The 22,323-nt window shown below is 36.9% G+C and overlaps 1 protein-coding gene across 2 annotated transcripts; it reads left to right on the top strand.

Annotated features, from left to right (window-relative positions):
• The first annotated feature begins 1,532 nt into the window (after window positions 1–1,532).
• On the top strand, window positions 1,533–21,738 carry mcoln2 (mucolipin TRP cation channel 2). 2 transcript variants are annotated; one of them, XM_016665915.1, is made up of 14 exons: window positions 1,533–1,681; window positions 2,256–2,409; window positions 4,113–4,286; window positions 5,687–5,840; window positions 5,989–6,067; window positions 6,155–6,206; window positions 6,357–6,456; window positions 6,694–6,806; window positions 7,070–7,219; window positions 9,177–9,278; window positions 9,596–9,718; window positions 12,422–12,628; window positions 13,097–13,236; window positions 21,293–21,738. In XM_016665915.1, exons 1-14 carry the CDS (start codon window positions 1,638–1,640, stop codon window positions 21,327–21,329), a joined length of 1,629 nt encoding a protein of 542 aa, XP_016521401.1. In that variant the 5' UTR covers window positions 1,533–1,637; the 3' UTR covers window positions 21,330–21,738. The 2 variants fall into 2 exon arrangements, with proteins under 2 accessions (XP_016521401.1, XP_007542584.1); XM_007542522.2 differs by having other exon boundaries at window positions 1,534–1,681; window positions 6,155–6,251.
• Window positions 21,739–22,323: the final 585 nt, after the last annotated feature.

Genomic DNA, 22,323 nt, shown 5'->3' with positions numbered 1-22,323 from the left:
TTGTAATAAAAAGATGTTGAAATATTGTTTGTATTCTATTTTTATACCACATCACATAAAATGTTAGCTTTTTGAAATAAAATAGAAACCAGAGAAATTACATGTAATTCCTCTAGAATAATAATAATAATTATTATTATTATTATTATAACAATAATAATAATAATAATAATAATAATAAAAAAAGAAAAAATGATTTGTTTTACTTTCTGTTTTTCTATCTAGAGTGAAAATAAAGTGAGGTAGAAGTTTGGTGGGGATAAAGATGAGAAATTAAACTGCAGATGTAGGTATGTGACTATTTTTTTTTTTGTAAGGATTCTGTTTCGTTTCCCCAGAATTTAAGTTATTTAACAAGATTTCAAGAACAAAGTTGTCTTAGTTTTTTTTAAATTCTCTATATCTTCTTATCAAACAGTCTGTTACTGTATAAGCTGAGAGCTTCCAGCAGCACTTCTGCCTACAAAATCAACCAGAACACATGCTATACATTAACCAACATATGGATGTCACAAATGCATATTGCATGTCCATTTAGTGGGGAGAGGCTCATTAAAATGATCAAAAAATACCCAACTCTGACCCTCAGCAGTTAAATAAATAAAGAAATACAAAGTAAAGACACATAACTGCTTCATCCAATTATTAGCTATTAAAGTAATATCCATGCATTATCTATACCCACTGATCCTTGCAGGGTCACAGGGGTGCTAGTATTTGATAACTACCATTAAAACAAGCAACAACCTGACAAAAGAACCCTGCGGTTGGTCATTATCAAATCATTTTTTAATGAAAAACACAAAAAAATTGTAGTATTCAAAATAATTTTAAGGTGAAATACTGATCTCAAAACCTTTGCAAGCTCTTCAGTTTGTGGAGAAACTTTGAAAACCTCTCAAGTCTTCTGGTTCTGGTCTGGAGAAGCAGCAGTCAGCTTCTATGCACCTCAAATCTGGAACAAATTTCCAGAAAACTGCAAAACTGGTGAAACACAGTTCTCTTAAATCAATGCTAACCCCCCACCTGTTCAGAGCTGCATTAAATAAATGGAACATTGACCAACATACATAATGTGTATCCATGATTTTGATGATGACACTCATCAAAGTGTAATATTTGTTGGTGTATGATGTTTTTAATGACTTTGTATTTTTGTGCTTTTATGACATGAAACACTTTGAACTGCCTTATTGTTGAACTTTGCAATGTACAAGAAACTTGTTTGATTGAAAATACTGCAAAGTAGATTTATTTACTGATTTATTACAACATACTTTTTGGACACAATATGGTGAAAGGATAAATTTGTCATCTCTGTGAAAAAAAAACTATGATCACTTAAATGATTATAGTCATTTAAATGATTTAAAAACCATTAAAAAAATTCTAATTTTAAATTAGAATATTTTAGCGCATTTCTGTTAATTTGGCTGTTGTAGCGCTCCATAGTTGACTCTTTGACCACAAATTGCGCACCTGAGCCCCTCCTGAACTCGGTTGCTGATTGGCTGACTGGACGCCACACAGGAAAGCTCAGCTTTCAGAGGGAGTTTTTTTTTTTTTACTCGTGAAGCGTCTGTGATCGCTGTCACAACCTCACGAGTAAATGGTGCTTCTCACGGGGCTCATCGATCATGGAGTTACTGGTTCGGTATCTTGATAGGAGGAACTCCGTTAGGTAAGATTATTATTATTATTATTATTATTTTTTTAAATTATGAGTAAAAATCCCATTTAGGAGTTAAAAGTATTTTATGTAACTTTGTGTCTGTCGCTCAATCACCTGCCCGGTCTCACTCTCAAAGTGACTAAAACAGAAACTAAGCTAAAGTTCCCTCTCCCCCCTCTAAAACTCGCTAGAAAAACTTTCACAGAAACGTGCAGTACGAAGAGATTGGTGCTGTGTCTGCGGTTGGCAAACGACTGAGAAAATATTGAAAGAAGGCCCCGCACTGACTGATTTACTTTGGACTTGAACCTTGGAAAAACCCTGAAAGCAGGCACTGTACTCTCTGTGTGAAGTTGTTTTTTTACCCCCTCACAAAACATCTGTTACTTGGGAAATAACTGCTCTCTCACAGTGTCACTTCTGCATTTTCTTCCGGAGAGCTTTCCGTTGCTTTCTGCAAAGGAAATAGGTTAAAAGGTAGAGACTATCAGCTTGGTTTAATGTTTGTCCTCTGCAGCACCACTTTGTTTACACACAAGTAAGGTCCATCTACTCCTGCCTGATGTTCCTGTTTTCATTGCAGCTCTGACATGACTCAGGATCTTATCAATGAGGAGACTCTGAGAGATGACCTGAGATACTACTTCATGAGCCCCTGTGAGAAGTACAGAACCCGTCGACACATACCCTGGAAAATGGGAGTCCAGATTCTGAAGATCGTCATGATCACTACACAAGTATGTATAAAGAACAGCCTCAAGTTAGGATGATAATGCTGCATCTGTTACGCACCTATTCGGGGAAAAATGTGAACATGTACCTGAGAGATTTCTCTAAACAAACTAAACCTAAGTTTCACACCCCTGAAACTCCAGCAAAACAGCCAATCAAATGACAGCAACTTGTTAAGGGAACTAGATGAAATGGATGCAACTAGATGAAATTCAAACAGCACATTGAAATGGTGAGAGGGGATTCAAAGTGATTTTAAACCTGATGTAGATATTGTTTTCAGAACAGCTTGAATATGGTGTACCATCTCGAAGTGCAAACCCTCTAGCCTGATTGGCTACAGCAGCAGAGCATCATGTGCGGTGCCTCCTCTGCCAGCTAATAACAGGAAACTGAGCCAAAATTGGACAAAAACAGAATGTAAAATTATTTCCTGCTCTGCTAAGTCCATTTACTTTGACAAGGTCAGAATTAAGGGAAAAAAATGATCAGAAAGTGTTCATTCATCCTACCTGTATCAATGGTTTAAGCTGCTGGTGACGGTTTAGTGGTGTGGGAACACATGATTGACCCCATTTGTGCAGATTCTTAGCATTGTTTAGATGCCACAGTCCAGTGTGAGTTTTCATACGCTGACCGTGTCCGTCACTTAATGACCACTGTATAGCCATCATCTGATGACTTGGCCAAACTAGCGAACACTCAGACTGTTGGTGTGGACAAAGACACAAGTTGGATGCGAGTCTTGCTGAGACTCGCAGCCCAGCTGAGGACTCTAAAATTCACTAACGGGATGGAATCGATCTTGGAGAAGTTGCTAGTTTTGGCTCAGTGGAACGACCAAACTAATTTGGATAATTGGTAACTGAGATGTATCGGAGAGACTTTAGGAAAGATTGAAATTTATAATCTACCCGACCTAAGACATTCTGCTTCTGAATTGGCTTTCCCTGTGTGACCTTGGAAGGGCTGCATATTTCCAATCTCCTTGAAGAAATGTCAAGATAACGCTCCTTCCCACCTCACCCCCTCCTGTTGTCCATGCAGCTGTGGAGCTGAGTGCTCTCAAGGACGTTCCTTGATAACAACACCTTTATCGGACTTCTACCGGGAGGCTCAGCCACCTGGTTTCATGGCCCTGTGACGTCACCGCCTTCACTTATGTCTTTGTTTTGTCTGAATGTTGCCATTTGCCCTAATGTGTTCTTTCCTCTTTTTTTATTTTCTTAGGTTTGTTATTATGTTTTGTATTTCCTTTTAATTGCCTTGTTGCTGAAAATGTGCTATATAAATAAAAAAAATACCTTACCTTACTTCCTGCAGAATGGTGCACCATAAATTTCAAATCAACTCAAATTGGTTTCTTGTATATAACCATAGCTTCCCTGTCCTCAAATGGCCTCCAGAGTCACCAGATTTGATGGGACCCAACCCACCCCACGGGTTACTGGAGCGCACCCCTGCCTCCCGAGCCACTGCTCCAGACATAATCAATATTCAGCTCAAAATCCAGTTCTCTGATTCAGTCTGTTCCCTCAAAATGGCTCAACCTTTCAGAGGAATATTTCCCACAACTTAATGAATTGATACCATGAAAAACCTAGACATCTTTGGGGATAAAAAAACAAACAAAAGTAAATTACCCTCCTGAATAATGCTGTTTGTTTGGCTTTGGTTAAATGTCCACTTTCCATTTCTTTCTTTCTAGCTCATCCTGTTTGGCCTCAACAACCAGCTGGTGGTTGCCTATAAGGAGGAAACCACCATTGCCCTGAAAAACCTTTTCCTGAAAGGATACACTGGGGCGGATGAGGATGACTATAGCGTAGCTGTTTATACACAGCAGGCTGTGTTTGACAGCCTCTTTTACATCCTTGATCAGGCAAGTACAGAAATTAAAGCTGCTGTTTGATTTTTGTGTTTTGATGGTTTTTAGAATAAGGAAAAAGAGACTTTTAGGAAACTTAATGTGGGAGACTTGCTTTAACTGTCTAGTTTGTAGAAAATTTTGTCTCAGTTACTAGTTTATATAAATTATCCCTGCGATGTGAGCATTATGTTTCCTGGAATCTGAGAAGAATCCTGCACATATTAGACACGACTGCAGTGCAGAAACTGTATAATAATTAAGCTGCATAATAATCCTCTGAATACATTTTGTGATCTCATAAAAACAGGAACTGACTAGAAAATGGTGCTCTTATGTAACCTTTGCACTAATTCTGACTTTTTCGAACACCTATTTGTCACTTGTTAAACTTAATTAGGATTTTTTTTTTATAAATTTGAGATGAGGCTCAATTGCAAATGTTTATCAACAAAACAACGTTAGTCATGTGGTCCAGAAGAAACCCATTGTTGAAAGAAAACCATAAGAAATCCATGTAGGAGATTAAACAAACTAGAAGCTGCTCTTGTTATAAGATGGTGGAATTATGCAATGTCCTAGTCAAAGAACACATTGTTTTTTTTTAAGAACTTTCCATGAGTCAAATTTATGACTAGATGTTCTTTGTCCAAGCTAAAGATAGCTGGCTAAAATTAACTTTAGCTATCTTGCAAAGAGAACAAAACTGTCTAAATGTGAAGTAACTTGCAACTGAAGTGAGAGTTTTTTTAAAATGATTTTAAGTGCTAACATTTTAAACGATTCTTTATAGAAATGTAAAACCATGTCATTTTCTTTTTATCTCACCATTACACACTACTTTGTGTTATTCTGTCACATTGAAGGGGCAGGACAAACTGCAAACCTCAACAACGTGCAACAACTCGTGTAACAACTTTTGTGAGGTGGCTTTTGTGGCCTTTTACTGACTACTTGTTCAACAATGGAAAGTTTGTAGCAAGCATTTTAGCTCTTTATGAAAAGTGTTTCTGATAGACAATAGTTACAGAAGATTGCAAACATTTTATCAAGGATGAGCTGGATGCCCAGTTATTTTAAAAGTAGCCAGCTGACGAGAGATGAGAGTGCAAGACATCTTATGTGCTGGAATCACAATAGTCTCCCTAATATAAATTTGTAAAGTACTGCAATCACAAAGGACTGCTTGAATGCATTATCTGGTAGGATATTAACAATGTTGTGTCAGGAACCATGCATGTTAACACTGCTTGGTTATATTAGCTATGAAGATGGGGACAGAAAACAAAAGCGAAAACAGAAGATCCCCTCCCCCCCCCATAGCAGATGTTCGGTCTGCTGTGGGGTCATTGCAAGGAGACCCTCAATCCACTTTACTCTGAGACTGTTTCACCTGAAGCCTGTGATCTTTACAGTACAGCCAGTTGGGCCAGCTCTCTGTTGGCCCCATCAGCTATGCAGAGGAAGATGGGAAGCTGCTGCCTCTCAGTATCTGTAAAGAGTATTACAGAAAAGGCAACCTGGAGCCTTCAGACGAGGCCTATGATATCGATGCTCACCTAGAAACAGGTAGGCCGGTTTGAAATGTTCATCCTGTATGGGACATTTTTAAAAGAAACTTTTTTTTTTTTGTGAATTGCACTTGTTTTATACAAATGCATAGCAGCAATTATTTTGTTGTACTTTCTTTTCCCAAATGTATTTCTTTCTATTTCAGAGTGTATGTCACATGATCCAAGAACTGCAAACATGTGGAGAACCCAGAATGCATCTTTCTTCAGCTTTGACTTCTACAGGTAGTGTCATGTGTATGTGCTGTTTTTTCTTCATATCAGTCGCCAATATAAATAACTTTTCAAACCTTTTTTCTTTTTTATTTAAAGGCTTGTTGACATAACGATAAGCTTCCACCTGAAGGGAATCAACCTGCAGACAGTTCGACACCGGGAGCTACCTGACTGCTACTCGTTCCATGTCACTGTATAGATTTTCTTTGCTGTTTATAGGTGAAAATCAATTATTTGGTCCAAAGTTGGAATGTACTAGAAAATCACTTTTCTTTTCTTTTTTTTTCCCCCCTTTCAGATTATATTTGACAACCAATGTCATAGTGGAAAGGTCAAGTTATTCCTGGACATAGATGCCGAAAGCAATACATGCAAAGATTGGAAGATCTCTGGAACAGGTGAAGTTCAGAATTGTTTCTCAATCAAATCCATGTTTTCTCTTCTACCCAGTTAAACACTCGTTCTGTGTTTCACTCACACGTTCTCTAAGTGAAATCTCTATCAGACTTTTCCTTCTGGAAGCTTTTCACTGTTAAAAGGCGTTTTCTTGCAGACTCATGTCAGCAGTGAGTGTGAGGGGGTTGTGAAGGAGATAAGCGCACACTCAGCCCGTTCCTTTTTATTGTCGTTTTCAGCTCAGAAGAACACACACTATCTGCTGGTGTTTGATGGCTTCGTCATTCTGGTTTGCATAACGTCAGCCGCGTTGTGCACGCGCTCAATCATACTGGCTGTCAAGTTACTCCAGGTCAGCTATAATAAAGAACATTTTTTTATTCTTTTTTCCTGCTGTCCACTGATCTGTTTCTTTCTGTACTTGGTTAACGATTATTGGGAAAAATCTGCATCTAAGCAAAAGAACCTTTTGAAACAAAACTTCAATGATAAAAATGTATCTTATCAAAATATTTCAGATTTACCGTTTAGACTTGCTGACCTACATTTTCTGTGATCTTTTTTTTTTTTAGGAATCAAATTTAAGTGACTGACTTTCTTCTTTTTTTTCACAAGAGATTCTCTCAATTCTTTAAAGAGAACTTTAATCGTAAAGTGTGCGAGGATGACCAGAAGGAGTTCCTGAATGGTTGGTACCTGTTGGTCATTGTCAGTGACCTTCTGGCAATAGTTGGCTCCATACTGAAGATGGAAATTCAGGCAAAGGTAAGCTCCATAATGTAATTTGTCGCATTAAAGCTTTAATGTGACTTAATTCTTTGTTAATTAGTTTGACATAATTGGCTATAAAGCTTCCTGTAATGTGGTCAGTGTGTATTTGATGCATCATTGAGACTTCTTTTGCATTTGTTGTGTTTATGTACTGTTCACTTTAAGATTTTCGGCATTTTATACTCCTATCGAGTATAAAATGTTGTGATGTAAATTCATTTATTCATTTAAAACCATTGCACTTTGATTGCTTAACTATATTCTACAAAAGTCTGACCAGTTACCAAAACTGATGTGTACTTGAGTTTAAAAAAAAATGAAATCATATTAATCCTACAGAATAAAGTCTTTTTAAATTAGGTTACAGGAGGAATACCGAAGTGACTAGAGTTTTCTCTATCTTTACAAAATAATTTGGAATGCATCATTGCCCCTCCCCAACCTGTTGTACAGTTAGTCAGCAGGCTGAAATGAAGCTCCAAAGCTTTTCCCTTTATTACAACCAAAAGTATTCCTGGTGATAAAAGACAGAGTCCTACTGTGTGAACATGTGCAACTGATCTTTCTTTATTCTAGATCAGTGTTTCTCAACCCTGGTCCTCACTGCCCCCCTGTCCTGCATGTTTTAGGTATTTCCCTTCTGCCACACGCCTGAATTGTATCTCTGGGTAATTAACAGGCTTCTGTAGTACTTGATGGTCATGCAATCATTTGAATCAGCTGTTCTGGAATAGAGGCACATCTAAAAAATGCAGAGCAGGGGGGCGGTGAGGACCAGGGTGGAGAAACGCTGTTCTAGATGTTTCCCAGCCATTAATATCACATTTCATATCAAATCGGGTGTAAGAAAGTTTGCTTTTACCCCAAAACCTCTCAGAAATGTGTAATGCATTAAGAGACAGTGGCACACTAACAATGCAGGGCCTGGGAACACGTTTTAATTCAAAAGCACCACAACTCAAATTGTAGTAATTGATATATTGCTTTTTGCACTTTTTGTTATATTTTATCCAGTAAAAATACTAGTATCATCGATCATGAAAAAAATAATGCAGAATTAAATGTTAAATAAATAATAAATGGGTAGGAATCTGACCTAATAGTCCTGTTGACATCATGTACAGATCTAGTAAAAAAAAAAAAAACTTACCTAAAATGTTTTATGTTTTGATCTGTGTAAGAACACATTTATCAATGTATTGAGAACAAACTTGTTGCATGAAAATAAGATTTATAGTTAAAAATTTGATAAATGCTTCGGACTGCAGTACGAAGTTATATTCTGGGCACAATTGTTTCCTGCTGTTCTGCAAATCTTTTGCCCCCTGCTGGACATTTGAAGTCCTCTAGGTTGTTTTCAGTTCTTTCTTGCCATAGACAGTTTTTGATCTTTATATGTTAATTTTGTGCAGTTCAACAAATGGAGATGTATTGTGGCACTTTTTATATTATAATGTCAATGTCAAAAAGAGACTTTGTATTATTATAAAAATTATATAATATTATATAACATATTATTATATTATCTATCTTTGCAGACAAGTGCCTAGATAACTGGTTGGTGTCACTTTTTATTTGACATCTGGTTATCAGTGTAATAAACTCACCTTTAGCCATTTACGTGATTGTGAGCGAACTTTGGTATGAAATTGCATCATGTAGATAAACAAGCTGAACCAGAAAGTAATTTATTAATTACAAATGCTTTGCATAAAATCTTTCACGTTAACTTTTACAAATGAAAATACTCGCATGAATATAGCTATCTTGTGTGCTCTGTATTTTGGGCATGTTGTATTGTGATTTCACTTTTAAAATAAAGTTGAAGTCGCACACAATTAACTTTTTTTCCTCCTTTTTATTATTTACTCTTATTGAACAAGAACTCATGATTTGTTCATGCTGCTCTTATATTCTTTCTTATTTTCTCTCCACTCTTTGTCTCCTGTAGAGTCTGACAAGTTATGATGTGTGCAGCATCTTCCTGGGAACCTCGACGTTGTTGGTCTGGGTCGGGGTGATCAGGTACCTTGGATACTTCCAGAAATATAATGTGAGTTCAGAGCATTTTTATTTGAACAGAAGAATTTAATAAGTGGTTGTTGTTTTATAATTCTTTAGCTACATGTTTGTTTGTTTGTTTGTTTTTTTATGTGACGTGTCAAACAAAGTCGCAATCAGAATTGATTGGGCACAATAGTTTCCTGCTGTTCTGCAAATCTTTTGCCCCCTGCTGGACATTTGAAGTACTCCAGGTTGTTTTCAGTTCAGATGAGATTTTAACATGGACGTTAAACTCTCATCTTGGGGCGTTTTAGTGTTTTTGCTTCATGCCTAAAACATAAACCAACGTAAAATTTATGCCTCCAGGTCTTGATTTTAACCATGAAAGCAGCCTTTCCTAAAGTCCTCCGTTTCTGCTGCTGCGCTGGGATGATCTACCTCGGTTACACGTTCTGCGGGTGGATCGTACTCGGACCGTACCACGAAAAGGTAAATGTTGCAGACATAGAGGTTTGTTTATCCAAGAACTTGCACTGAGTCATGTTGAGAGAGGTGTGGAGTAACTCGCCACAGAAGAACTGTAAAGTCTTTGCTGTTAGGTGACTAATGCCGTTTGTTGATGCAGAACTGCTGAGGCCATGTGTGTGGTTAAACACAGGAAGTCCAAATGTCTGAAACTGCATTTCCATTCAAAATTTCCTTTTAACAAGAGTGCATAAGCTACCAACATCAGCAATAGTAATTGAGGAGGTCAGGGTTGGAATAGAAATACAATGGCAGCCTTCTCATAGAAACCCAACTTGGAGACCACATCCTTAAACACATTTTTATTTGTGTAGTTTCCTGATGATGTACCTTATTTCTGTTTCCAAAATCTGATATTTTATATTTGCCTCATCAATGAATCACAAGAAGAAACACAAATGTAACCTTTTCAGGTTTTGGGTTGCTAAGAGTAAAGAGATAAATACACACCAACTCAGAAATAAAAAAAAAAGAGGTTTTACAGTTTTTTTGCTCTTTGAAGATGTGAGAAAATTTTTGGACTGACACAATGGTTGTGTAGCTATTATTGAAAAAAAGGGGGGGNAAAAAAAAAAAAAAAGAAGTTTTACAGTTTTTATGTTCTCTGAAGATGTGAGAAAATTTTTGGACTGACACAATGGTTGTGTAGCCATTATTGAAAAAAAAAAGGGGGGGGGGACCCCAGAATGAAGGGATGTCATAAAATAAACAGCCAAAAAGTTTAATGTAAGGTTATCGTAACGGTTATTTGCTGAAAAAAGAACATACTTAGAGCAATTAGCCAAAACGGTACAAAAAAAAAAAATACATTTTGCATTTATTCAACAGATTAGCCTTAAACTGTATTAAGTGTTGTTGGAAGTATTTATTTTAAGCTGTAGATGCATTCTTTAAGCTGCCGATGCATGCCTTATGTTAGATATCTGGTTTAGTTCATTTCAACTATTGTGGCTGAAAATGACTCAGAAATTGTTTTTTTGGCAAAATAATTGTAAATGAATAAACAAATACTTACTTTTAAGTTGCTGTAATGACACAGCTCATCCACTAGGTGTCAGTGTTTTCCCCCAGTTAGTCTGAAGTTATGAAGCTGAGTACACGTGCATATTCTGGAGGAAATTATAGCATTTTATGCTTGAAAATGTGTGGTCATTCAATACAGGGGTGTTTGTTTGTGTAAAATCATTTAGGCTGCAATTAAAACAAATATTCAATGACTCTCAATTCATCCGTAAACTTATAAACCACCACATCATGGTTATCCATTTTAAGACTGGGAACCACATTAAAATCTGTACTCTGCAGGCTGTAGTTACAGAAACCAACCAATATATGCAGAAACCTGGTGAAGGACAGTTTATGAAGCAGGCTCTGAATGTTCCAGCACTTTAACAACTTAAGACTTTTACCACCATTTAATTATTCAGCAACCTCTCCAAAGGAGCACAGCTGGTTGTGGCGACAGAGAAATCCCGTGCCAGCAAGCGGCACCGGGAAGCCGTGTGTTTTAACAATCCTGCTCTGTCGAGATAAATTATTTACGGAAGTTTTGACCGCACGTGGGAGTCAAAACAAGTCGTGGCCTGCAGAGGTAAGTTTGTTCAGACGGCATTATATCAGCTGCTTTAGTTCATCTAAAAGTTGTTGATGAGCTTCAGCTGCTCAGCCATCAATCTTTTTCTTTATGGGAAACATTTGGCTGGAACATACTTTTTAGAAGAAAATTTTCAACATGATGTGAAGTAGCCTAGTTTGCGCACTGTAATTTAATGTGCAGTATTTTGTTATTTTATTCTTTTATTAAACTGGAAAGTAATTCTACTCCTAACTGAATGCTTTATTTGTTACATCCCTTCCTTTTAGTTTTTTTTTTCTTTTGACCAAAATAAACATAATTGATTTCTTCCTTTTTTGTGGCATAACTATATAGTGATTCAATATTTACCAATTTGCTTAACCCTCAACTTCAAGCAGTAAAACACTGATTATGCATTCATGCAAACCTAAAACTGTTGTTCTACTCAAAACTACATCAAGTTATCAAAGCCTGTAGCACTCTCTGGTTTCTCACCGTCACTTTTGTATCCTTTTAATATTTGATATAAAAACGAACTCCAGTGCTCATGAGCAGGCACCCTGGTGGCATTGTAAGGCATTCAATTTGCTCACTACAGCAGTTAATTATCAATACTTGAAATATTTACAGAAAGTTGACCAGGGAAGTTCCTGTCAGCCCTTCCAGGAATCTCTGTTTATCACCCCAGTAAATATACAGAGGATGTAATAAAACTCCACTTTCCATACATGCATTCAGAGTATTGTGCTTTGAATCCATGGAGATGCAGAGGGATGTTGTTTCTAGATGCCATCAGTCTCTGGCTGACCAGAGCTTCTTGGATTAAGCCCATGTCTGACCTTCAGGACTCCTCTTTCCTTTGTCCTTCCTTCAGTCTCTTGCCAGCTGTTATTTATCTCTTTTCTGCTCCCTTTTTGGATTCAGTTTGTTTGGGTCTCTTCCTTTTTTTTTATTTCAGTTTCTCTTCCAGGTTCTTCATGTATGGAATTTACCCATTTGTTTCTGTGTGTAAGATTTTAAATGCAAACGTGTTTTTCACATTATAGACCTGCATCACTTTATCACTTGTCTCTCGCCTTCTCTTCCTATAGTTTGAGGGCCTGAGTCGAGTTGCAGAGTGTCTGTTCTCTCTGCTGAACGGCGACGACATGTTCACCACCTTTGCCCAGCTGAAGGACAAAAATATCCTGGTGTGGCTCTTCAGTCGGGCTTACCTCTACTCCTTCATCTCGCTGTTCATCTACATGGTGCTGTCCCTCTTCATCGCCCTCATCACTGACTCTTATGAGACCATAAAGGTAAACAAACCTGCGCTCCTTGTCTATGGGGAAAACGGCAGCTCTCTTGAAACACTTGGATACACAGTAGTGCCTTGCAGAAGTATTCATATCCCCTGAACCTTTTCACATTTGGACATGCTTCTTCAAATTTAAGATTTGATTTGGATTTAATGTGGTAGACCAACAGCTGTCTAAAAAAATAAAAAGCTGTAGGTTTTTTCAGTTTCATTTACTTCTTGAACTGAAGACTTTTATCATCCAGTTTTTGGTAGAAAGAGAGAAAAAAAGAGACAAATCAAGCCAGTGAAAATAACTGAGTTTGTTTTAATTTATCATGCGATTAATTGATTTGTTTGATTATTGCGACGGGCCTAGTTGTGTGTAATCAAACGTGTAAGCTAAAGGGGAAATTAACAAAGACGATTCTCCCAAGTCTCATCTGAAATTTGCTGCTTCTCTAACCTTGTGTATTTCCTTTGTCTGCAGAACTACCAGAGGGACGGGTTCCCACTCACTGATCTGCAGAAATTTCTTCTGGGACATAAAGATTTTCCTGTTCAAGAAGAAATTGGCCAGACAGAAGTTGAGCTCAGTAACTCTATCCGTCACTGCTACTGCTGCCAACGGTATGACAGCAATGCTAATACTCTAAAATTACAACCTGGTTCAAATACGTGAGTTTTCAGAAATTACACCTGAAAAATTATATAATTTTTTTTTTCAATTATATCAAACACCCAGCCTTGTCTCTGCCCAGTCCTCTCAGGTTTTCCTCTCCTAATTTAATCTGGTGTCCGTTTCATTTATCAACACGGCCACAGTTGTATCCAAGTTGAGCTTTGCTGTCAACATTTTGAGTTGAGGCTTATCAGTCTTTGAAAATCAAGGAAACTATTAATGCTTAACGAGATGCAAATCCCCTTTTCCTCATCTCCTTTTACTGCATCCTCCCATTTGCCTTATGCATGCTGGCAGATTTATACCAGCTAGAAATGGATGATGAAGTATAAAAGCTACATCGCTTGCTGGGCTCCAGCTTTATTTCTTCAATTCAACCCCAATAGCTGCACCTTAACTGTACTATACTACATGTGCAATCAATTTAATGAGGTTCAATTAAACATTTTATAACAGTAGCTATTATTACGCTTGTGTTTGCAGCAGCCATATTGGATCTACTGACTTCAGGGTGTTGAACTTAAAAACCTTCAACTTCAAGGTCCAACTGGGACATTGCATAATGATTATTGACAAAAGAACTAATTTATGAAGCGGAAACTTTGTTTGAAATATTGACTTGTTCAAGCTTTCTGCTGTCAAATTGCAGACAAACGGAAATATAACATTCAAGTTGGTGGAAAAAATTGTGGATAATGGCTAATAGTGGATAATGGCTTCCTTTTATAGGTTCTGGTCAGAGTAGAGAGGCTTGATTGGACTATAGGTGTGAATCTTTGATTGTTAGGCACCAAGGATTCAAGATGGTTTTGCCATTTATCTATTGTTAAGGAAAGGGGGTTGTTCTTTGATGCTAAAGAGGGCAGATAAGTTCTGGGTTGGGGAAGCAACCCAGAACTTATCTGGGTTGGGTTGATAAGTGTCCAGGATAAGACTAAGTGTCTTAGTATCCAGGATAAAAAATCTTTCCTCTGCTGTCATGACACTGTAGGCGTCTACGTGTGAGCAGGTTGACCAACCGTACAATAGGACAGACAACCTAAAGCAGACGAAGGGTGAGGAGCACATTATAGCATTTTCCATTAGACCAGGCAACCTGTATCCTCTGTCGTACAGTATTAATGAGCTCCAGTGGTTTTTAGTTTTAGGGTTTTAAAAAGCAGATCTTGGCAAAGTGAGGGCTAAATGAGTTAAGTGGATGATTTAACAGCCCAGATCTGGTGCCTGTCGTCCTGAAGTTGCAGAACAGTCGCTCTCAAGGACTAGACTTGACGATGGCAAGGAGGCTTTTAAACCTCCAAGACTTGGAGCTCATCAACAAATATAAACAACAAAACAATAAATTCATATGAAAAACCTGGTCAGTGATCATAAGAAGTGCGTGATTACTGTGACTCTTGTAATGATTCCATTAATGACTGAGAAGAGTTTATATGTTTACCATACCTTTTAATTTTTTTTGTAGAATAATTAATAAATTTTGGAGGGTCATTTGATTTTTCGGTAACGCTTCATTTGAAGGGGTGTCTGCATAGCGCTTATATGACACTGTTATAAGCATGATATAACACCTGTTATGAACTTAAAGGAGTGTTCATAAATGTTTATAATTGTTGTCATGAAGTGTCACTCGGCAAATAATGACACTTGTAACGCAAAGTTGACACTTTTAATGGACATTTTATGCAAGTTTCAATGGAACTTTGCATTAAAAGTGTCATCATTTACTGAGTGACACTTCATGACAACAGTTATAAACGTTCATAAAGACGCCTTCATGCTCATAACAGGTGTTATGTCACGTTCATGAGAGTATCATGTCAGGCTTATGCACACCCCTTCAAATAAAGTGTTACCAATTTTTTTTTAACATTGTCTGAAAGGGAAGTGAATCTAAATCTGCCAGGTGCATGAATAATTTTAACCTCAACTCTTTGACAGTGATGGGTTTCTTTTTCTTTATATAAATGTTGGTCTAGTGCACATGTGTCAAACTCGAGGCCCAGGGGCCAAATCTGGCCCGCCGCAGCTTTTTATGTGTCCCTCTAGACTCCAAATTACATCAACAAGTCTCCAGTTTTTCACAAATCCACAAAATTCACACAAAATCAACAAATCCTAACATTTTTTACTGATTTTACTGAAATTTTTTCTCAAAACTGGCCAAAAGCATTTGGCTAAAGTGACTGTTGCTTCAGCCTTGCTTGATGTAAAGTTATAGTTCGTGATTGATACGATGAGTAATAAAAAGACACATTTAACCTCACACATTAGTGCAAATATCAGAAAAATTTCTTACACATATTCCTAAATTAGCACCACAAAATCTGTGATTTTGATTGGAGGAAAAAATGCAAAAAAACAATCAAAAGTCCTGAAGGGACTGATCACCGTGAAAAGATGTTCAATAATTAATTAAAACCAAAACCAAATAAACAGCCATTAAGTTTTTTTTAACACTTTAATGGGTTTTATCAACCCATTTGGGCACAACCAGAACATTCAGAGTTTTGATATGGCCCAAAATGAAACTGAGTTTGACGTCGCTGGTCTAGTGGCTTTTATTTGCGTGGTCAGACAGGAAGGTGAGTAATGAGAGGAAGACATGCAGCAAAGGTCATCACGCCGGGATTTGAACCTGTGACGGCCGCGTCGAGGCCTAAGGCCTCCTTAAGTGGGTTCTGCTTTACCCCTGTGCCACCGCAGCACCCAACAGTGATGAGTTTGACACTGAAGTGTTAGGAGAGCAACCTAAGCCGAATAAACTAATGTATTATACAGATAGCTGCAGTTTATGGTTTGTCATTTATCAAAACCTTTTATTTTTTGTTGTTGTTTAGATTTTAATAACTTGCTGTCAGGTTTTCTTTTTGCCAGTCCCAACTCTACTGTGCTATGAAGTAACACTGCTAGTAGATTTAATCAGCAGCTCAATTTGCATACGTTTTATCTTGTTGCTGCCAATGAGACATGTAACACTCTTGTTTTTTTTTTTTTTTAATGTGCATTCCTTTCCAATGAGTCGATCCCTATCATCCGCCAACAGCGATGTTTCCTCCACATTGTGGATTGGGTTGTGGCCTTACTTGGTCTGAGAGGAATGAAATTAGTGGTGGAAACTATGCAGACACACCCAGTGATGGACTGATCACAGAGAAGCTGCATCCTGAAAAGTAGGAAGAACATCGCTCTGTCCCCCACTTCCTCTCCTCGGTACATTACCTTTTAAAAAAAAACAATCTCTGCTCTCTCACTGGAGCTGGACGAGAGTCAGAAGCATTTTCTTAGCATAGTGTGGTTTGGTGGGAAGACTTCTGAACGATCTATGGTTTAAAGTTACTCATTAGCTTTAATGTGGAAGATAATGCAATAGAATCTCCCTTGTGTGTCTAGTTTCATCTAGTAGAAATGCTGCTTCTTCTTCTTCTTTTTCTTCTTCTTCTTCTTCTTCTTCTTCTTCTTCTTCTTTTTTTTATCTCTTTTGTAATCAGATGACATGACAATTTCCTAACAAAATAATGACTGGTGTTTTATTGTCTTGGTCACCACATTACGTTTGAGTCACGAATGCCTCATTCACTCTTTATGGACTCTTCAACAACTCAAGGAGCCACAGTGCCACTTTTTGCAGCAATAAAACAGTTCATCATTATTCTATTCCCCTTTTGAATTTGAAGTTTATATTCATAAAATGTGCTTTGTAAGTAAAATAAACGTATGATAGGACAGACAGTTAGACCTTTAAAGAGTGCTGGGTGCATTGGATGAAAATGTTTCAATGAAATCAGAAACTGCACTATAATAGTGTAGCTTCTACACTATTCTACACCGAATAATAGTGTAGAAACTTTTTAAAAGTAAATCCTTTAAAAAAAAAAAAAGTTTTTAATTTTATTGTAGTGTGTTCAAGATTTTAAAGTGGCTGAATGTTTAAAGTCCTGAAAATGCTGGAAACTGTAGTTGGATTATTGACTTTAAAATTGCTTAAAATAAAATAAAAGTTCACGTTTTCTCTAAATGTGTACTTTGTTTTTGCCTAAGTTGGACTCGATCGAGACATGTTAAATGAAAGTTCATGGTAAAAACTTAATTTCAGCTACAACAGATTTAGTATTAAGAAGGTATCACTTTCATGGCGTATTTTCATCCTTCGCTATGTCGTATGAACTCGCATAATTTTAAAATAACATCCGATATGGAACTGAAAGACTTGGCTTAAACACTAGTCTGTTTGAAAAAAATGTTCTTTAACACACCCTCCATTGTTGTAATTGCCACACATAATTGAATATGTGTGTAAAATCTTACCCTTTTGTTGCTATGGCAACTTGGTAACCCCCCCCCCTAGATGCCACCACTTGTTGTTGCAGTTCTCCAAACAACTTCCTTATTCTTCCTACTATGTGGTGGGACAATGAAACCGGGTTCTCATCCACCATTGTTTTTCATAGTTTGTGGTTTTAACCTTTTTAGTTAATACCGTGTGTTGAGATGGAGAAATGGTGACCCGTAAATGCCATGTATACCTAGGGATAGGGTTTTTATTTAAAACTGTCTAGAAATTGACGCCGATCAACTTAAAGTACAGAATTAACCAACAGATCAGTTGCTATGGATGCCAAATATTTTTGACACATTTTTTAAAAAAAGGACGTTTGTGCGGTTTCCTCTGCCTTCACTCAATAAATGTCACCATAGAAGATTACATTACATTACATTACAATCTTCTATGTCACCATAGAAGATTACATCATAGCAACATAGAGCTAATTTATTTTAAGGTTTTTAATATATGTTTTTTTACGTGGGGTGCCAATACTTGTGGAAAGTGCTGTATCGCCACAATACGGTTTCTCTCACCAGACTCTTGTGCTCAAACCTGTAATTCATTTGTTTTTCCTGGACCTATTAGAGCTGTGATCCATTTCTGGGCCATTTAGGGTTTCCTGCTCTGGATCTTAAGTGGTTAAAGTGTAGTTTCAGTAACGGAGCAATTATGTAAGACTGAGTAGTGCAACTCAATTATGGAGTAAGTTGTGTCATTAGTACCCAAGACAAATTGCACAGACTGTATAATTGGAGACAGTTACCATCTTGCTACTCACTAAATTGATCTTCGGAGTACGTTTGTCTTGATGTGTGGGAATAGATGAGATGAGGAAACATGGCGACGTCTCGCAGGATGAAATATGATCTGAATTCAGTTAGCTTTTCTTTTTTTTTTTTTGACCTGCTGATGATGGGACTCATTTATTATCAACATTTATCATTTATTCTTGTTTAAGATGGAAGTTGAAATGCAAGGATCTGCCTATTTTTTATTTTTTTTTTTGTTTAATTGCTCTTAGAAGTTTCCATTTTTTTTTTTGTTTAATTGCTCTTAGAAGTTTCCATTTTTATTTAAAGACAATATGTGATGTGATGATGAAGGGAAACTTTAAAAATTACAAGTTCACCTTACAGTTCTTGTGACTTTTACATTTAAACAGAACCCAACAAACGCACAGCTTTACTTCTATTTGATATTTTTTTCAAAGAATCTTGGAGCATATTCTGGTATGTCTGAAATTATTTATTTAGTTTTCTGACTTAATCAAGAATTGTAGCAAATACCGGGATGTAGAGCCATCTATTTTTGTCAAAACAAACAAACAAACAAACAAACAAACAAAAAAAAACATGAAGACCAAAAACAACAAAAAAAGGTTGGTTTTGTGATGAAGGCTATTTCTCCTCTGTTGCCCCTCGGGGTACAATCAATTCTTGTCTCGGACCGTTTGCTGCAGGTCTTCCCCCCCATTTCTGCACCCCATTTCTTTTCAATTTACTGTTCAATAAAAGCAGCTGGTGCCAATAACAAATAAATAAATAAATAAAAATAAAAGCTAAAAAGTGAGTGCTTAATGACCAAGAGGCATTTGTGTTGTGCACAAATGCCTCTTGGTCAAAAGCTTTGAGTTTTGTTTTTCAGAAGACTTGTTCCTCCCTGGAGAACGAAAACATGATTGAAATGTGGATGTTTGTGGAAGTGAGAGGCTGAGTGGGTCAGTGGCATGAGTATGGCTGGTCTTAGACAAAATTCCCCTTTTTCATAGCTGAAAATTTGCGAAATAAATGTTAAAACATATTTTGTTCCAGCTGCATTTAAAAAAAAAAAGAACAATCATGGAATACTATGAAGCCTGGTTGTGCAAACCTTTGTTTTATTTCTTTGACTTTGCAGTAGGATTTCCTGTGTGCATCCGAGATGCTTTTTATGTTTTTGAAACCTACTCTTGGCAAAATTCATATTTATTTATTTTTTCTTATCTAATCCTACCCCACTTGAAATATATTTGCTCAATGCTGCTTGATTTGTGTCTGTCGAATCCACATGGCAGTAGAATATCTAGAAATAGAAAGACTCTCTATGATTGCTCCAAACCTCCAATAAATGATCTGTAATAACCTTTTGCTACGACCTCCCGAACACTCACACTGATGTGAGTACCAGAGCAGTTTGAACAAGCAGATTCTTGTTTGAATTGTGATATATTTTATGACAACTTTGGTGCAACATACTCATAGGACTTCCCGAGTCTTTTGTGGGCAGTTCTGGCCTGGGGTGTATTCAAGAAGGACCAACTTTGTTAGGAAACGACAAAACGCTTTGGCTAAGGAAGACGTGTGCATTTAGCGAAAGCGCAGTAATCATTATTTAAAAAAAAGACTCGTTCACCCTTCTGGATTTGTTTTTCTGTTTTAGTATAGTGAGCAGAGATTTTGATCGATTTAAAAAGACTAAAACTTTTGAGTGAAGTGTATTTTGCCATCTGTCATTTTTGGGTTGACTTGGTGATGCAAGCACAGATCCAGTAAGGTTCACCACTAACCATTTTGCACACTCATTTCTGTGCGGTAATAAAATCCCACTGCTAATTCCGCCTCACTTTCTAAATGAGACTAAGACATTTAGAGGCCGTGATGCAAAAATTCTGTTGCTTTCTGACAGCTAAATAAGCCTTTTTATTATAGGAGCTGGATCAGACATGTCTTCACTTTGTGGGATAATCAGATTATTTTAAACTAACTAAGTTGAACTATACATATTGTTAAAAATCCGATTAATTTGTGTTGCTTCCATCAGTTTTATGGTTGAAAGAAAATAGACAAAGTTGAAATTAGGAGACTCACAAATTAAACCTGGCAAAATATAGTTGGGATTTTTTTTTAAAGAATAAACAAAGAACTACACGTAATAAATAACCTAGTCCATTTGAAAGCAACATAACTGCTCAATTCTGTTTAATTGTATTAAAATGTAGTTTAAAAAAAAGCCTTGTATCTTTCTGTCTGATATGAAGTTATTAGGATTTTTCCTCACTTTCAAAGCTTTAAACAGAACCTGTCATGTTCGCCTATTCACCCTCTGCACGTATTTGCACATGTGTAACTGTTTAGACTCGATAATTGATTTTTGGTGCAGTTTCATCACATTTTTCAAATCTTGTAAGCCATCAAGCTCAGGCTGAAGTTAAGAGCCACCTAACACTAGAGTGTGCTGTGTAGTAAATCAGTGGACGATTGTTTGTCACACTCTCATTGAATTAAAGACTAAGACTTGTCCAACATGCAGCCTGCAGTTTGCTCATGCGGAGCTGTTATACAGCTCTGTTGAAGACGTCAGTCAAAACCACGAGTCACGAACATTTGTGAAACGTGTGTGTTGCTGCAACTGTGTGAGCCTGCAGTACTGGACACTGCCTTGGAGTGTGTAACTGTGGACATGATTATTATTAAAACTAAATTAAAAATATGTTTAAAAAAAAAACAATCTGGAGATCTACCTTTGGTGGCTTATACCCTTGGAATGAATGAAAATGATGATTTCTGAAAGTAATGATTTCAGATCCACCATTAATCGTTATTCATTTTATGCGGTTGATATTCAAACGGTTCTTTCACATGAGATCGGTTGCTTCATGTCTTTTTTTTTTTTTTTTTTGTTTTGTTTCCTCTCTGCAGGGCTCCACCACTTGATGATGTCATACTAATTAGCTGAAGGCAGGCCCACTTCCTGGAGAGCTGCTTTTTGGAAGTTTCTGGAACCAGGACGTTCCTTCTTTGAGGGAGTCTTAGAGTTCAAACGTTCCTGCCTTTAAAAAAAAAAAAAAGGGGAAAAAAAAAAGAGAAATCCAGGCACATGTCGAGTTCAGGGGTAAAATATCCAATAAAGTGTAACAGAAAACACAAATCTGGACTCTGACCTGGAACTGAGATGAATTATTTAATATAGTAGCAGATTCCATTGTATTTCAGGGTATGGCGCAAAAGTTTACTGGGCCTTTTTTTAGGTCTCCACAAGCACTTCAAGGCCAAAGAACTGTTTTCAGGGCATTGCGTAAATGGATCCTGTGCAGTGCAGGATGTAAATTATTCAACTGTTGAATTAAATTTTGCTATAAAACTTATACTTGTGTTTTTCTTGTTTTTATTGCATAAACAGCCGCAGGCATTTAAAGAAGTCTTTGCATGAAATTACTTTACAGCTTGGCGCACAAAGATGCAAGTAGAAACATGAATGTGCTTTTTGACTGATGCGCATAACATAACCGTTTTGAGTAAAACTGGTTGTGAAAATGCTTCATAGTGTTTGCATTAATGGGAGATTTTATTTCTTTGCAAAAATTGCTTTGGGGTTTTGGGGGAACTAATTGAATACATTTTGTAAAAGGCTGTGAATTAAAATGAGGAAAAAGGAAAGAGGTAAACTCTCATAACGTTCAGAGGCTTTTGATGTGAAACATGATGACTTTAAGCTTTCAAATTCTCACATTTCTCTCTGAACCTTGGTTTATAAAAGTTGAGGGTTTCAAGCAACTTTTAATTTCATTCCAGGAAATTTAAGAATGATTTGAAGCATGATATCTTGATTTAAAAGTAATAAAACAAGTATTTGTTGCCGTTTTCATTCATTTTGCATGTGAGCTGCCTCTCAAAGAGAACTCATCTACTTTCCATGTATGAATGAAGAAATATCCACCTTTTGGCCTGAT

The sequence above is a fragment of the Poecilia formosa genome, unplaced genomic scaffold, assembly GCF_000485575.1.
Source record: "Poecilia formosa unplaced genomic scaffold, Poecilia_formosa-5.1.2 Scaffold10, whole genome shotgun sequence".
NCBI classification, from domain to species: domain Eukaryota; kingdom Metazoa; phylum Chordata; class Actinopteri; order Cyprinodontiformes; family Poeciliidae; genus Poecilia; species Poecilia formosa.
Note: the sequence above shows the minus strand (reverse complement) of the source record. Positions and strands in the feature narration are given on the sequence as shown.